At 41.3% G+C, this 16535-nt stretch overlaps 1 protein-coding gene across 1 annotated transcript in view; it reads right to left on the bottom strand.

Moving 5' to 3' along the window:
- Nucleotides 1–3266: 3266 nt before the first annotated feature.
- ddb1 (damage-specific DNA binding protein 1) overlaps nt 3267–16535 on the bottom strand; it is a 48123-nt gene continuing 34854 nt past the window's right edge. Inside the window, exons 22-27 of the mRNA XM_069165620.1 lie at nt 13364–13534; nt 11204–11313; nt 10233–10402; nt 6275–6377; nt 5120–5243; nt 3267–3429 (exon numbers count right to left, since the gene is read on the bottom strand). Of these exons, the coding sequence (XP_069021721.1) occupies nt 3346–3429; nt 5120–5243; nt 6275–6377; nt 10233–10402; nt 11204–11313; nt 13364–13534 (762 nt within the window). The 3' untranslated portion in view covers nt 3267–3345. The remainder of the gene's footprint in view (nt 3430–5119; nt 5244–6274; nt 6378–10232; nt 10403–11203; nt 11314–13363; nt 13535–16535) is intronic.

Genomic DNA, 16535 nt, shown 5'->3' with positions numbered 1-16535 from the left:
ACCAAGATTGCAGGAGATTAAATATTAAAAGAGTAGAAGACCAACTAATTTAGCCAATAAATTAGAGAGAAATAAAACTTTATTGCGGGTTTTAAACTTTAGTTTGTGTTTCGGAGGATGGGTCTTAACTATGAAATCCATCTGTGAAATGATTGTTTAACATTCAAGCAAAACATTGGATAGAGATTCCAGACACATTCTTCTACAGGACAACTTTCACATTATTATTATTATTATTATTATTTTTTCTTTTTCTATAGCTTCATGACATCTCTCAGCAACATTTCTTTATGTTTTAAACCTTGCCAGGTCAACATTAAGAATAAATGCTGTCGTAAACATACAGTCCAATCACGGCCTCCTGTTTCCTGCCATGTCTTCGGTAAAGCATCACTGCAGAGTGTGTAAAAACACAAGGGAGCCAGTTCACATAAAATAACAAAATCTCGGTGGCACGGGTTATTAATGAGTGTAAATAACAAGAAAATATCAAATTTAATCTTGCGGCAATAAAAAAAAAAAGAAAAAAAAAGAAAAAAAAAAAAAAGAGGAGGATTTGCAATATCTTCCTCAAGGAAGATAGATTAGATTCATATTCATTCGTTCTTTTAGTCATGAAACATTTATTTTTAGGTCTTTATGTAGTCGTGGGATCAGTTTTTCTATTTCAGTGATATTTCACTGTTTAGTGTATAGATGTTGTTTTTCCTATAAATTCAGGAAACGTTTAAAAACGAAAAAAAAGAAGAAAAAAAGAAAAGAAGTGTGAATGGAAAACCAGAGCAAAACAAAGGGCAGTGAGTCTCAGGATGGTGACAGACGGACAAAAATAGCTCAGGAGGACTGGCAGCAGACTCGAACTGCCAGTCAGTGACCAGTTTCCTTCAAACCCTCGCTGGAGAGAATTATTACTGAAGCTGGTTTGCTCTGTCAATCCGCCAGCAATTCAGTCTACAAGCCCTTTGATATCTTCGGCACAAAGCTGCTATATTCCAATTTGATATTGTTTACTGCAGATGAAAAGAAATGCGCATTCCACATAAATTAATGAGGCACTTGAGGAAAAGAATGCAAAATAATACTTTATTATATTATTTTCAGCAGGTCTGACGACGAAAGGAGGAAAGCCTCCACACGATCTGATTCAGTGACACAAAAACATTCTTTAATCTTCCAATTTCTCATTTTTAAGCCAACTATCTATTAAAATGTGTTGCGGCTGCGTGGGCTAAAAGTAGCAAGTCTGCATAAAGTGGAAGTCAGACCTGACATACTGTTTTAATTTGATAAATGGTGTCTAACAGCGAGAGTGAGGGGCACCTTGTCAAATAATATTTAAATGCATGAATATAAAGACTCACATTTTCTGTATGAATGCAAACAGTTCAGCTTGAATTAAGAGGCTTTCAGCAGCTCAGTGGAAGAAGACGTTTTCAGAGCCTTTACTAAAAGTTCTCCATTGAAAATGTAGCAAAAAAACGTGTATGTAAAAATAATCAGGTAATGTACTTAATGTTATTTTGTATAGGACTGCAACAAACTTTTTTTTAATTCTTTTTTATATATCTATATATATATATAGATATATAAAAGCACCAATGTGATTATTTTTGCATTTTGCCAAAGCTCAAGATAAAGTTAGTTTTCTTTTCTGTTGGTGAAAAACTAATATATTCAGTTTAATATGTTAGAAGAGAAAGAAGACCCGCAAATATTCACAGTTGTGAGTTGCATCCAGTCGATTTTCTTTTGCGGCCTGAGCAGAAGCACTAGAGGTTCTGTGCGCTTTGAGCTAAAAGCCAACGTCAACACGGCGACCGGCTGGCGCTCGGAACGGGTCACGTCCGAGACCTTCACCGCCGGGGGGGGGGGGGGATGTCGGTGGTTCTGTCTGTTTTGGTTGTTTTTTTTTTGTCATAAAGGAAACTGTTGGGACAAAAAAATAAATACATGATGCTGACACTCGGTGAAAGATGAAACGATCAAAGTGACTTCCGTTCATCTTTCAGGGAACCACGAATGTCTGTAGTTTTGTCATAAATAAAACTGCTGGACAAAAAAAACAACAACTAAAAACTGTTTCTGCCACTCTGTAAAAGATGAAGCAATCAAAGTTACTTCCGTTCATCTTTCAGGGAACCACGAATGTCTGTAGTTTTGTCATAAATAAAACTGCTGGACAAAAAAAACCAAACTAAAAACTGTTTCTGCCACTCTGTATAAGATGAAGCAATCAAAGTTACTTCAGTTCATCTTCAGGGGATCACGAATGTCTGTAGTTTTGTCATAAATAAAACTGCTGGACAAAAAAAACCAAACTAAAAACTGTTTCTGCCACTCTGTATAAGATGAAGCAATCAAAGTTACTTCAGTTCATCTTCAGGGGATCACGAATGTCTGTAGTTTTGTCACTTTTATTTTGTCAAATAAAACTACTGGCCCCCCCCCCCCCAAAAAAAAAAAAAAAAAGTTTCTGGCACTCGGTAAAAGATCAAGAAATCCAGTTTCGAGTTTATCTTCAGGGGAGCACGAATATCTGAAATTGATATTTTATTTGAAGTTAAACAACTAAAAGCCGTTTTTAGTCGACTGCGAGAAAAGAGCAGCCGGGCCCGATTCGAAAGAATCCGAGACACAGATGTGAACAGTACTAAAGCAAAGTTTATTAGAATAAACAAAGAAAACATCACAGAGACAAAATAGCTATAAATCTATCGTTTTCCTCAATTGTCATGTTTGTTTCTCATACAGCATGTTGACTCCGGACTTCGGTAATAAACTCGTAAAGTGTAAATCGGTCAGATTCTAACTGTGGCTGCGTGTGGAGGAGCGGCGGACCTTCAACCTTCAACATATATCCCAGAGAACGGTTTTGGTGAGGAAAATCTCAAGAGCTTTTCCCATTTTGTAGTCAAACATTACTCCACACGGACGCAAACACGCACACGCGCACACGCACACACGCTCGTAACACGCTCAGACCAACGTCTCTCACTTTGGTCTTTCTATTGTCCAAAACAGGATGCTACGCACTTCCCCTTGGAGACTAAATGAAGGGCGCTGCGCTCGTCCTTGCAGCGTCTTCGGGGTCTCGACGGGTGACCGATCAGATAGAAGTCTGAAGGACGAACATGCACACGCTGTTTATTTATAATTATTTACAGATCTGACAAAAAAAACAAACAAACAAAACAAAAAAAACCAAACGGTTCCCTTCCGCGTCACACTGAGCATCGTTTCCTCATGGGGGGGGGGGGGGGGGGGGGGAGGGAGGAAGGGAGGGAGGGAGGGAGGTGGGGGGGGAGGTGGGGGGGAGGGGAGCGGTGTCTGCGCGGCGGGGCGAGACTAGTGGATCCTCGTCAGCTCCTCTACGATTTTAATCACCTCGTCCACTGTGGCTTCACGCTTCATGCCGCTGCCGTCATCGATCTGCAATCGAACGAGACCAACGGAGAGACAAAACGTCAGCATCACATAACGCACGCGAGCGGCTCCGCGCGAGGGGAGGGCGGCACGCCTTTATTCAAATCGCTTTTTTTTTTTTTTTTTTTACCCAATTTTATTTTTTAATTTTTTTTTTTTTTTTTTTATTTAGTTGTTTTGAGGTCAAATAATTAGATTATAAACTCACGGGAATCTTTCATTTTCACAGGTTACGGATTACATCCTTTTTTCCCCAAATGGCTGCATTTTATCTGTATTTTAGTCCAGTTTATGAAAATCAGGGGTCGGGCGAAGGTCAAAAATGCCTCAAGAGATCACAGAATGCTTCTAAAAACTGTGGTCAGAGGTTGAAAGTTGACCCCGAGATTGTGACAAACCAATTATTCTATTATCATATTTACAGGTTGAGGCCGGAGCGGGCCTCGCTCGGTTTTCCTATTTTCGAGGATAATCCATCGATCCAGTAAAAAAAAAAATCTATTAATACTTTAAACCACTTTTATGCAGAAATGTCAAACGTTTGCCGGCTCCGTGTTCTGAAATGTGAGATTGCGAGGCGTTCTCCTGTATTAATATTACCATCGATTAAATGTGTTTGAATTCTGGGTTCTTGTTTGGACAAAGCTTCGCGTCTGATCTGTGAAGTCGTGAATCAGAAGTCAGATTTACACGATTCGTTATTTTAAATGTGCGTATTTTCATTTGCGCAGAGATGCGAGTGAACAACTGACGCTGCGACGTGTTTAATTTTTAAAGGAGAGGATCTTGGCTTCAAACGCGAGTCCCCTGGCAAAGAAAGCATCTGAACATTTTGGACCGAGCTGCTCCGGAGAGGGAAAACGAGGACCAGCCTTTGTTTTTGAGCTAAAAGCGATTTTTTTTTTTTTTTTTTTTTAAAGGCAGTGAGAGTAAAGAGACACAAAGCAGAATATTGTTATTTGTTCCACTGCCAAAAAGTGATTTTGCCACCTGTTCTGCCATGAGCATTATTCCCAGAACCGGCTCGCGGAGCGAAGGAGCCGCTAATAAAACCCTTCCGGGGTCTTTCGAAGTTCAACAATGCCGCGCGCCAGATGACAACGCCGCGATATCTCGTTGTCTTGGAGCCCAGAAGGGACCGTATTTGGGGGTGCGACTGAGAAGCCGAGGCCACTGCGCCCCGCCCCGCCCGTACCGGAAAGCCCGACCGCATCCCGGGCGGGTCGTGTAATCAGGCGCGTCCCCAAACACGCCTCTCTTTGACGCCTCGCATCCAATTCGTGATGGAATCGTTTTCAGAAGGACCACCAGGACAGAAGGAGCGAATTTTAGCTCGTGACACCGTAGCGACTCGTCGGAAACGTTTATTGACTAAGACGAGTTGGCGCTTTTTTTATTTCTTTTTGAATGGGTGTCTGCGGAGGCAGCCCCCTGGTGGCTCTCGGCGGTGTTGCACTTTAAAGGCTTCACTTTTCAGTGAAAAGTCCACGTCCAGTTTTATATACAGCCTGCGGTCTCCTCAAACTCAGCGCCGTTTTGGTAACCCTAACGACTCAGGCCGGAGATATATATATATATATATATATATATATATCCGCTCTTAACAAACGCCTGACGGAAAACGTTCACCGGAGGTCACGAAGGTGGCAAGACGCTCAACAAACGAGCGGACGTCGGGAGGGAGACGAGCGCCTACCTGCAGGGTGCTGACCACCTCCTGCATCTTCGCCCGGCCGAGATCCAAGAAGCTCTCGATCAGGTCGCCGTCGATGAACCCCGTGGCCTGCTCCGTCTTGCGCTCCGTGTGGAAGGACCTCCAGGTGCGGCCGAGTCAAGGGGGAAAATCGATACACAAAGCCGCTGCCTCGCCTGAGGACGGCGGCCGAGGTACAGTAACATATTTCACCTCGGGCGCAGTCGACAAATATTCAGGAAGATGTGAAGGAAGTCTAATAGGAGCAGCGGGAGATCAGACGGCCGGTGTTTGGAAGGAAAGCAAAACAAACAACAATAATAAAAAAAAAAATAAAAAAAAAATAAAAAAAAAGGTGCTCCGTCTGTCGGGGCGGTGCTGTTGAACCAAACAACCGGAGTGTAAACTGCAGCTCGAGTTTGTAGATTGTGAAAACTATATATATAAAAAAAATAATAATAATAATAATAATTTTAATAGTGGAAGAATAATAACAAAAATTAAAATCATTTGGAGTTCAGGGGCAAAGCACCTTTAATTATTCCGTTTTTAACAAACATCAGTTTCTCTGATTTATCATTGTAGGGGTCAAACAAAGCCGCGACTTTACAATTATTATTATTATTATTATTATTATTATATTGACAATTTCATCTTGTCAATAAGTTAACACGAGCCGAGTTCCCAGACTGCATTCAACAGCGAAGGAGACGGAACCTTTGAGCGACAGTCGGTGCAGCCAGGCTGAGAAAATGCCTCCGAAGCTTAAAATGATCTCTTCAAACATACTTCTTTGTTTGTCCGGAGATTTAAATCCTAAATGGTTTCAGGCAACTATCGCGGAAGATTTAAAGATACCGGAAGAAATTGGAATTTTTTTTTTTTTTTTTTTTCCCAAACTAGAAGCAGCTGAAATGAACGTGACCTTTGCTTAAAATATGCCACTTTAATTAAACGATCGTCAAGATAATCGATCTGTCGATCGACTGACCTCTAAACGGGCTAAAAGTTTCAGCTCCGTACACACATCGTATGATGAAATCGCACGGCAGGACGGCCGCGTCGTAAAAAGTTCCATGAAACGCCTTTTAATTCAATTAAAGCAGCTGCTGTTGCTTCCCGACTTCCCGCGCAGACGATGAATATCGAAAAGGATATAAGCTGTGCTCGATCTTGCCCACGCTCTTGATGACCTTGTTGAGGCGGTTCTGCAGGTCCAACAGGAGGCTGTACCAGCCCTCGGACAGGGACGTCACCAGACCTGACGCGCAAACACACACACACACACACACACACACACACACACACACACACACACACACACACACACACACACACACACATTTCAGTCAACATGTTTTGAGGCATAAAAGATTTGCACCCGACCGCAGCAGATGGTTTAAAAGAAGAAGAAGAAAAAAAAAAAAAAAAAGGAAGGCGTTCATTTCGCGGTTCATTTCAGAACTCGCAACGGCTTTCCGATAAATAAGTGAAAGGATCGCTAGCGTGAGCGCAATCCTACTAATGCGAGCTTGGCGCTTGTATGCCGGGACTACGTTGGGAGTAAAATAGCATGATTTCGATCCCTCAATAATTTACGACATTTCCAAAACGTCTCATTTGGAGCGTTTCTTCGCCGTCGATCTTAAAAGGGCTTCGGGGGAGTCGGGGTCTCTCCCTCCGTGCTGAAGAATTAAAGCCGTGTGACGTCGAGTGCATTATCCCGACGCTCTGAGGAAGTGATCCGCACTCAGACTGACGGCGCACCAAAAAAAAAAAAAAAAAAAATAGGCAAACTTGAGAACAAAGAGTTTCAGCGATTTGTAATCTCTGAATTTGAAGCGACGAAAGTGTTTTGGGACAAAGTGCCAGCAGCAGTCCGCTGGAAAGCAGCGCTGCAACTGATCATTATTATCGTTAATTAATGGGTTGATTTGTATTTTTGATTGGTTGGCTTCCATTGTTTTGTCTATAAAAAAAATGTCCCAAAACACTGAAAAATACCTAAATTGATTTGTTTTTTTGTCAGATTGTTAATTCAATTTAAGATTTTGTTTTTTCTTAATTTTGTTTTTTTTAGGCACTTAAGTTTTAATAATCTTATTTTCTTTATTTCTTTGTAACCATTTGCTTCTGTATTATTCATCTCTGCTCAGTTCATTATCATCCTTTGTTGCAAAAAAAAAAAAAAAAAAAAAAAATCAAGGCTAATCAGAAGAAAAACTTTTATAGCCTCGAATAAAGCTTTCATAATTCACGGAAGTGGAAATGTTTGACGTGAAAGCAGAGTGGAATGGAAACATCGGACATTTTGGATTAGTGCACCGAAGGTTCGGCTCCATTGAAGAGAGAAAATAGAAGCGGAGGGGGAAAAAAAAAAAAACCCGTCGGAGGAGAGCTTCCCACATCGATTTCATTCTCGAGAGGTCGGACACTCTTAAACGTTACGTCATGTCGGTGCAACTTTCCAATAAGACCCGACTGGAGAACTGCAGCTAAAAAAAAACAACAACAAAAACCTGTTTATCTTGATGCGCTGCAGAAGTAAATGGAAACACATCAATCTGAATTTTTTTTTTTTTTTTTTGGGGGGTGGGGGGGGGGGGGGGGGGGGGGGGGTGGGGGGGGGCAATTTTTCAAGAAAAACTCAGTTCAAAAGGTGAACATTGCCCTTCTTATATTTTAAAAGATTTTCAGAAGGTCTCTTAGGCCGTTATTACTTCGAGGTTGTAACTCTTATGTTGGAAATGGTCCGACACTAATATCCCGGTTGCGGCGAGGCTCCTGACTGGTGAGCATCCATCCTCGCGTCGGGCAGTTCAGTCGAGAATTGATTTTAAAATTCCGTTTGTTTGTGCATTAGTGCTTAAATGGTGAAGCACTAATAATCTAGCTGACCTGTTTGCACCCTTTTAGACAAAAGGCGCTTCCTCAGGTCACTGGACAGCAGCGTTTAGTGATTCCTGCATCCACGCCGGGCCTCAGGGGCCGACCGGGCCTCTTCACTACCCGTGTTCTAGATCGGTCTAGATTTGTGTTTTTCTTGAGTATTATTTATTGTTTATTTATTAATTCGTTATATCCTCCGGTGTTGTTTTAGCCTAATTTTTTTGTTTTGTTTTTAATGCCCGTTTTATTGCTGCTTTATTGCGGGTCTAATGGCCTAATTGTTTCAAGTCTATTTGATGGTTTTAGTTCTGTTTGATGTTGTGCAGCCCTTTGGTCGCCCTTTTGTTGTATCGAAATGTGTTTTAAAAATAAGCCGACTTGACTTTCGTCCAACTAAGAGTCAAAAACCTGCAAAATCAACAACTAACAACTGATGACAGTTATATGAAACAAGAGAAAAGGATGAACTCTTTACAACTAAGATGCTGGAACCATAGAAGGTTTCGCAAAGATTATTTGAACAATTTATGATTATTTTTCTGTGGACAGACATAATTGATTAATTAACTGATTGTTTCAGTTCTCAATTACAAGCAACAAGTGACCACTTTAATAACATTAAAAACAAATGTAAATATCGAATTCAATTTCTAATTAAAGACATCTTTCAAAAGCTTTGAGTTTAGATCAAATCATTTGAGATCAGGTCACATTTTGTCAGAAATTATGGACTCTTCCCCTTCTACTATCAGTATTCCCATCACGCCAAGGACAGACCAAAACAAGTTTATCAGAAGTTTGTCCACGTGTTCGTTGGATTTTTGAGTGAGATAATGTCGTGGCCTTACAGCTTCTACCCAGAAACATTCAATATATCAACCCGTCTTCCGGAGCGATAAGACCAGCGGAGTATCTGTCTTCATTACACGCCGCAGCTCATTTCGGTTTGTGAGCTGCTGTGGAGAGTTTTTACCGGAAACGTACGACGCCGCTTCTCATTTCCTGTTTAAACTTTCCTCTGGGACTTTTTTTTTTTTTTTTTTTTAAAAGAATCACAAAAGGTGTCGAGGCGAAATAATGTGCGGCGTGGCGTGTTGGTGCTCGGGGAGCGCCGGGCCCAGATTACTGATGTGTCCAAATGATGCGCACTCTCTGCTTTTCATCTCTGCCTTCATTACTGTCAGGCTGAAAGTTACTCGTTTAAATCCGAGTAATGAGGTGTAAAGCTGTGATTTGGTTTTTTTTTTCTGCCCTTCTGAAATTAGTTTCGAGGAAATGGTTTTGACAGACATTTGTTTGCTCTCTAATTGGTGCGGTGCAGCGCTGCGGTCATTTACTGAATGAATGTCAACTTTCTGTGAGATTTTTCAAAGGACTTTACTATCAAATACAACGCGTGTTGAAATTGTTCACCGGGGACTGTTAAGTGGATTTTCTGTTGTCACTGATCTTTTTTTTTTTTTTAATCAAAAGTAAAACTACTAGGAAATTTAAAAGGTAAAACTAAGAATGTAAAGAATCAAATTTGGAAAATATTGAATTTCTTGGTGAAATGATTGTTTCAGACATGTACTGGACTATTTCTTCGGGTTCTGAGCCTCCAATCTGTGTCAGCCAGCCAGCAGATACTCTGGCAAGTTATTGCTGTCAGCCACGAAACAGTCCAGCATCCCGGTAAAAGTCCAAATAATAATTTGTTTTGTTTTAATGCGCACACAAAGTCCCATATGAATGCGCGATAACACTGCAAGGGGTCAACTGTCTCAATATTACTACTAAAGATGGACTTTTAAAGCAAAACTACTATTTAAAAGCGCTCTGAAGAAGCCTTATCAACAAGGTGGAAGTGTGTGTTATCTCACTGGGATTATCAAGCAGGTACCTCCCTTCACTGGCGTTTGGTCGAATTTGGCTCGCGGCACCCCGGGAAGGCTGTCATGGTGTCTAAAACGAAACCCCTCTGTACGCACACCCGCCCGTCACCCCTAGCTATACCTGCTTTACATCTGAACTAGTATGACCTGCGTCTACATACTTTGGCAATGCCATCTTTCCTGAAAGCCACAAGTTCATACGTGCCACAAATGGCCGCCGATCCCATTCCTTCACGACCAAAACCAGAGAAAACCCTGCAAGTACGACTTGTGCCTGAAGACTTTTGCACTTGAGATTCGACACAGATGGAAAAACATTTCGAGTGCGAGTGTGTAGCCGTCCGTGCGCGTACCGATCATGCCGTTAACGGTGCCGAAGAGCACGGAGCCCTGGGTGGGCGTGGAGCTCTCGCCCAGGTTCTGCAGCACCAGCGAGCCGTGGCAGAAGACGTTCACAAACTCCCCGAGGTGGAAGACCCCCACCTCCTGCAGGTGCTGCCGCTCCTCGTCTGTGGTGGCCGCACTGACCGCGGGACGGAGACAACACAGAGAGAGAGAGAGAGAAGACAAACGATACCAGATGAGATGTGGGAGGAAGAGCGGGTTAAGACGAGCGCAAACAGAAAAGAGGAGCGAGAAAAGAGGGAAAAGATATTAAAAGGAAATAATTAGAAATTGTCAGGGGGGGTGGGGGGGGGGCCGACGCTTGATCGATTAAGTAAATGGAAAAACAAGAGATATCAGAGGCGTCGGTGAAGGTCAGGGAATGATAGAGGGGGGGTAATGGATAAAAGGGTGAGAAACAGCGGAGAGTGCAACAGGAAGGGAGATGTAATACAAAACTAAAGGTCAAACGCACTGAGAGGTTCGTCCTGATGTATTAGATGGATAATAAGTGGTGGCACCGATGTAACACATTCACTGTAGCACCACATCTTTCTTGCTTCTCGCCAACATTTGTCTAACAGGGAAATGACTGAAAGGGATAAATGCAGCCGAGTAGGCTAAAAAAAAGCTCGGTGGACAGACGGACGGTAATTCTCAAAACAAACGCGAGGACAGCGGCTGCTGCGCCACGTTCAGATCAGTGCTGCTGCTGCTAAAAGTGTCATGTCGTGAGAGCAGCCTCCTCTCGCGACATAACGTTGGGTTCAGTGGATGAATACCGGAGATCATTTGGATTTGGCTGCACGGGAGCAGCTCGGGGGACTTTAATGGTTGCAGGGAAGGTTGAAGGTTTCATGTGCAAAAAAAAAAAAAAAAAAAAAACAAACAAACGCACTCCATCGTTCATACACAAATTAAGGCTCCCGGTTGTCCTCACCTGTCCTTTTGGCAGACGAACAGGTTGAAGGCGTTCTCCGCCCCCAGGAAGTTGTCGTCATCCAGGATTTCCACGGCGCTCATCCAGTTAGGATTAAAGTCACGAGCGATCTGACACGCAAAAAAGAAAGAAATACGCGAGATGCGTCAAGGAAAGCAGGAAACGACACAGGAGAGTTGCCCGGCAAAATAAAAAACACACACACAAAAAAAAGAACGAGTGCGGTTCTCGAGTCGAAGTAAATACTTTATTATCTGTGAGCGGAGAAGTGCTGACCCCAAACTAATGCTAAAAGAAATACGTACAAACATGTTTCAGTAGAGGTTTTTTTTTTTTGTTTGTATTTTTTTAAACGGCCTCGAAGACAAAAGGCACTCAAAAATCTGTTGTGTTCATTCGGGTTAAGCGCAGCGTTCATTGTGGGCATCGTGACGGATATCTCCGTGTTGTTCGAATATTTGAATAGATGGAGTGTGGACTCTTAGCTCACGTCTTAGCTCATTTCACATGAAGATAATTAGTTGGCAGAGAAAAATGGCTGTCCACTCATCAACGCCGCCAGTTAAAGGAGTTGTTTGAGGAGATGGATACCGCTCGCACGTCTGCGCATTAATCCCGAAGCTGAAGTCAGGAGATGATCCGTTTAGCTCAGCGCAAAATCTGCCAACCAGCAGCTTCTAAAGCTCACTGATTAATTCGTCCGTGTTTAATCTGAACAAAAGCCTCACTGTGAAAATGAAGAGTTTATTTTAGTTTCATGTTAAGGATTTAAGGTGTTTTCACACCTTTCTTGTTTGGTCCAGATCATTGGACTTTTCAGTTTGGTCTGAACCAAAACAGAAGGCGTGAAAGGACCACGATCGGGACCAAAGGGACACGATCTGGATTCAACTGAACCATGAATCGGTTTGTTTGCGGTGTAAAAAAACAAAAAAAAAAACAGGACGTTTATATGTCATGCGAAGTTCTTTAGCGTGCGCACAAAATCACAACGTGAAACCAAAACTAACCGAATCAAACGTATTGGAACGAAACCATGAAAACACTCTTATAAATCTTATAGGTCATTATAAATCCAACCTGACTTTAATATATATATATATATTTTATTTAGACTGAACAAACAAGGCTCCTCTAACTCGCTGCTATAACCACATAAATCTTTTCCCCAAAATTCAGGTTTTTTTTATTTGTCATTTTGGTGTTTATTTCATATATTTTGGTGACTGAACTTATAAAGTTGTGGCATTTTCCAAAGTGAGATTTTAGTCAGTGGAATATTGACTCTTCTAGCTCTGTTTTTGGTCTCTACCATCTCCTGAGGTAAATATTGGCTCTTCGGCTGCTAAGCGCTCCCCTATTCACAAATACAAAGTTTGCAAACGTTGTGCGTGACCGGGTAGTGCGCAGTGCATTTTGAGATCTTTTTTTTCTTCTAAAAACTGCGGGCTGCTGCATCTGGAAACGACGCTGATAAGAGCAGCGTGAGTGAAGAATGAAGCTGCAGGCAGAGAAACCAAAACAATCAGAGAAAATGAAAGATTCTCTGATGTCCCACGCAGCTTTTCAGAGGGGGAACTGCAGATACAGTGCATGGGTGACAATAGCTTTTTCACTTGCCTCGTGATCCACCGTCGAGCTAAACATATTGATCACAGCCGCTTAGGATCGTAAGAGCACGGCGTTTTCAATCTAAAAGTTTCGAGGCACTTTATCGTCTCTTTTGTTTCTGAATAAATTCCTTCTGGTCTCCCGCCGTTATTAAGCTGAGCATCACACCGCAGCATGCGTGCAACGCGGTGCGTGGCTCGTTGTCAGATCTCTTCATCTTTCTGCCACAAATCAATTTCAACACTCCGCTCTTCAAAAGGCTGGGAGGTACACGTCAACGCTCGGTAGAGAGAAAAAGCAACAACATTTACACCCCAAAGAGAAGCTTAAAAAAAAGAAAGAAATGCAAGTACGGATAAACAAACACAAACCGAAGCATGTAAAAATAAAAGCACTCACAGACTTTTAAAAGCTACAGCCTTGGCTGAAGGTTAAAAACAGATTTGGTGTTTTCAGAGAGGCTTTCGGTACATACAGTCGGCAGGTATAATCCTCACCTTCTCTGCCCTTTAATGGTTGTTTTCTCTAAATCTTTTCTTCACATCTCACCTCTTCAAAGTTGCCCTCCATGGGCTTGTATGCCAGCAGCAGGACGGACCTCATCAGGTCTCCCACCAGGATGAAATCTCCTTTGGTCTTCAAGTAGAGGGCCATGATATTGTTGTAGTGGTTGCACTCGGTCCTCAGCTCCTTCTCAGCCGTCCACTCGTACAGGCGGACCTAAAAAACAACAACAAAAAAAAAACAGTCGAGCTGTGTAACTGCCGGCAAACAAGACGCCGGAAGGTGAGAAGATCAGCAATTAGCTGCTGCGGTATTTGATGAACTGTGTGACATTTTAGGTGCACGTTGTTATCCCTCTGGATATGACGCGCCTCAGCGAGTGTGAGGTAGAGATGCTGATTAACAATACGAGTTATCAGCTGCCACATTAAATGAAGAGTTAAAGGCTAATTAACACTCACCGATTTACGCTCTACGCACCGTTTCACTGGTTTTGAGGTGATTGAGTGACGCGGAAGCAGAGGTGCATTTCTGTGGTCTAATTGCTGTTAAATTCATGTCGGGAGGACCTCAAAGAAGACGCCGGAGTTCAGAAATCAGCAGAAATAATAGCACGGACAAATTTAAAGTGTGTAAAGACCAGAGTAGAAACTTATCTTTGACTTTATCTTTGAATGAAAGGCTCAGTCGGTTTCTTTGTAATGTAGCATTTGATCTTATCATGAGGCTTTAACCTTTTAATTCTTTGCTTTTCTTATCATTTCTCTCTCCCCGATGTTTTCATGAAACATTTTCTTGCTCTACTTTGTTTCAATTTTTTCTGTTCTACTACTCCGTTTGATTTTGTTTCTTCTTTTTAATCCCTTAATGTGAAGCATTGGGGGAAGAATTTGACCCTGTGCTGCCCAAAATAAATAGTTTTTCCTTAAAAAAAAAAAAAATAAATAAAAAAAAGGAAGAATCCACCTAATTTGATTGATTATTTTGATGAATATGTATCAATCTACCTCAGTGACCATCTTATTTACGTCTAAAGTTGATTTTTCTGTAGGGCAGTGTAACCAGCTTCAGAGGTGCTGTGCGGTGAGAAACCTCGCTGACTGAAAGGAAGGTAAAAATGTATACTTATTGATTTTGCTGATGTGCAGACTGGACTGGTGAGAGGATTTGTTACTGCTGATGTCTGACCCTGTTTTGACCTCAGTGGAAATAATGCCTGAGGATCACTGATCATTATGAAGAACAGAAATATCTGTGGTGCATTTGGTCATTACGCCAGCCAGAAGTATCTTAGTGGGAAATGTACTCGTTATCTTAACAACAACAAAATTCTTTATAGCTACAGTTTGACATTTTGAGTAATGCGCGTTTTACGTCCTTGCGGAGAAGCTCTTCGTACTAGTGTCTTTGTGGTAAATATAGCAGCTGTTAGCTTAACATTGAATAATGATAATAAACAGTTGACTGTAACCAAAGCTGACCAAATTTGCCAGCAGGTGTTTCTAAAGCTCTCCAATTAACACGTTACAGTCCGTTTTGTAATTTGTAAAAAGAAAAGACTGCAGGAAGTAAGAGCAGCTGGGAAAACAAATGGCCCTGCAAAAGCCTGTGTCAATTCTCCACTTCAGTGTTTGAACGGATTACAGAAACAAGATTAAAGGTGTTAATTAGCTTGAAAGGTGTTGGTGAGTAATTGTTTTTACTTGACGATAAGCAGAGCCAAACTAGCCCCATTTCAAGTCTGGATTAAGCTAAACGGGTGCTAGCTGTAGCTTCAGAGTTTTAATAACCCTCTGATTTGTCACAGGCATATCAAACTGTTTATTTAATTATAGACAAATCATTAAATCTTCATTTAGTTTGTATATCAAGTATATCTAATAATATCAATATTAATCTGTCAGCTTTTGGCAATTTTATCACAGACTGACAAAAAAAAATGTAAATAAAACAGGAAACGGATCCACATGAATTCTGGCAACAGTCTATTTTACTGGAGTCAAACAAACTTCTGACATTTAAGGAGGTTGAGCAGTTTCCACTTGAAACTCCATTTTTGTTTACAACTTTTGTATTTCTATTTCAGTGAAGGGATTTCTTTTATTTCCCGAAATGTAACAGCCCTAAAAAAAAAAAAAGGTTTCAGGCGTCTGTGTCAAGTTTGAGGAAGTGACAGTAATGAAGATTTAACTGCTTTTAGCCAAGGAAATGTCAGAAGAAAGAACAATACACCACGCAGTGGAGCGTGTCTGAGCGATCAAATTATTTGAAATGTGATTAAATTCAATCATTTTACAAGCCGTCATTGTTAAATTGCATAATTGTGTTGTATTATGTTCTACTGAGGCAGCTATCAAAGTGGAAAATGAATATTACTTCTTACATGGAAGAGTCGTTCATGACTGTTTAACTTTGGCGGGCAAGCGGTGAGTTTAGAGGTGAAAAAGGCTTTTTGAGTGAGTGAAACTGAAACGGAATAAAACTAAACTAAACTTTATGGCTGATGTTTGAAATTTAACAGCTGTAGCGCCGCCTAGAATTTGAAGGTCAACTCAGGAGCAGCAGAAATTGAATTTAAAATTATTTCCTTACAAGGAATTACATCAAAAAAGAAAATGGTAAAGAGAGGAAGTTGGGTTTCAATTTTGAATCATTGATTTGTGATATCTGAATATAAAGCCGCCTCTCAAGCCTTTGTAATGTGTAGCTCAGTGACAATGAGCGTGTTATCACAAGAAAGAGGAGGTGAGGTTTCACACTGCATGTCAAGTGGCTTCACATTTATCCTTATGGGACAAATCTATTTAAATACTCGACTATCAAAACGACTGAGGTGGCACTTTCCTTCCTGAACAGACCGCAGGCTTCTTAAAGCAATCAAAGAAAAGAAAGTCGCAACATCCAGAGGTTGACTTACTGGAGAGAAAAACACAAGTGAGGTACAATGAACACTGTGAATTCAAACTTCTTTTCAGATCTTCATGATGCTAGAAATAACAGAGTGATGTTAAAAGAAGAAACTGTCTTGATTCTGATATTTCTCACACTATTTGAGAGGAATTATGATGTTTACCTTCATGTTTGAGTTTAACAAGAAAGTGAGTGATAGCCTCGAAATAAGGAAACTGAGCTTTAGCAACCGGAGAGTCTGCACTGTTATTTATGTTGTTTCTGTCGACACAATTACTGGATGTTAAAACGGTTCTCTTGACACAGG

This window comes from Embiotoca jacksoni, unplaced genomic scaffold (assembly GCF_022577435.1).
Source record: "Embiotoca jacksoni isolate LCO1_2020_lvr unplaced genomic scaffold, fEmbJac1.0.p SCAF_35, whole genome shotgun sequence".
Taxonomy (NCBI): domain Eukaryota; kingdom Metazoa; phylum Chordata; class Actinopteri; family Embiotocidae; genus Embiotoca; species Embiotoca jacksoni.
This window is presented reverse-complemented; position numbering and strand designations above follow the sequence as displayed.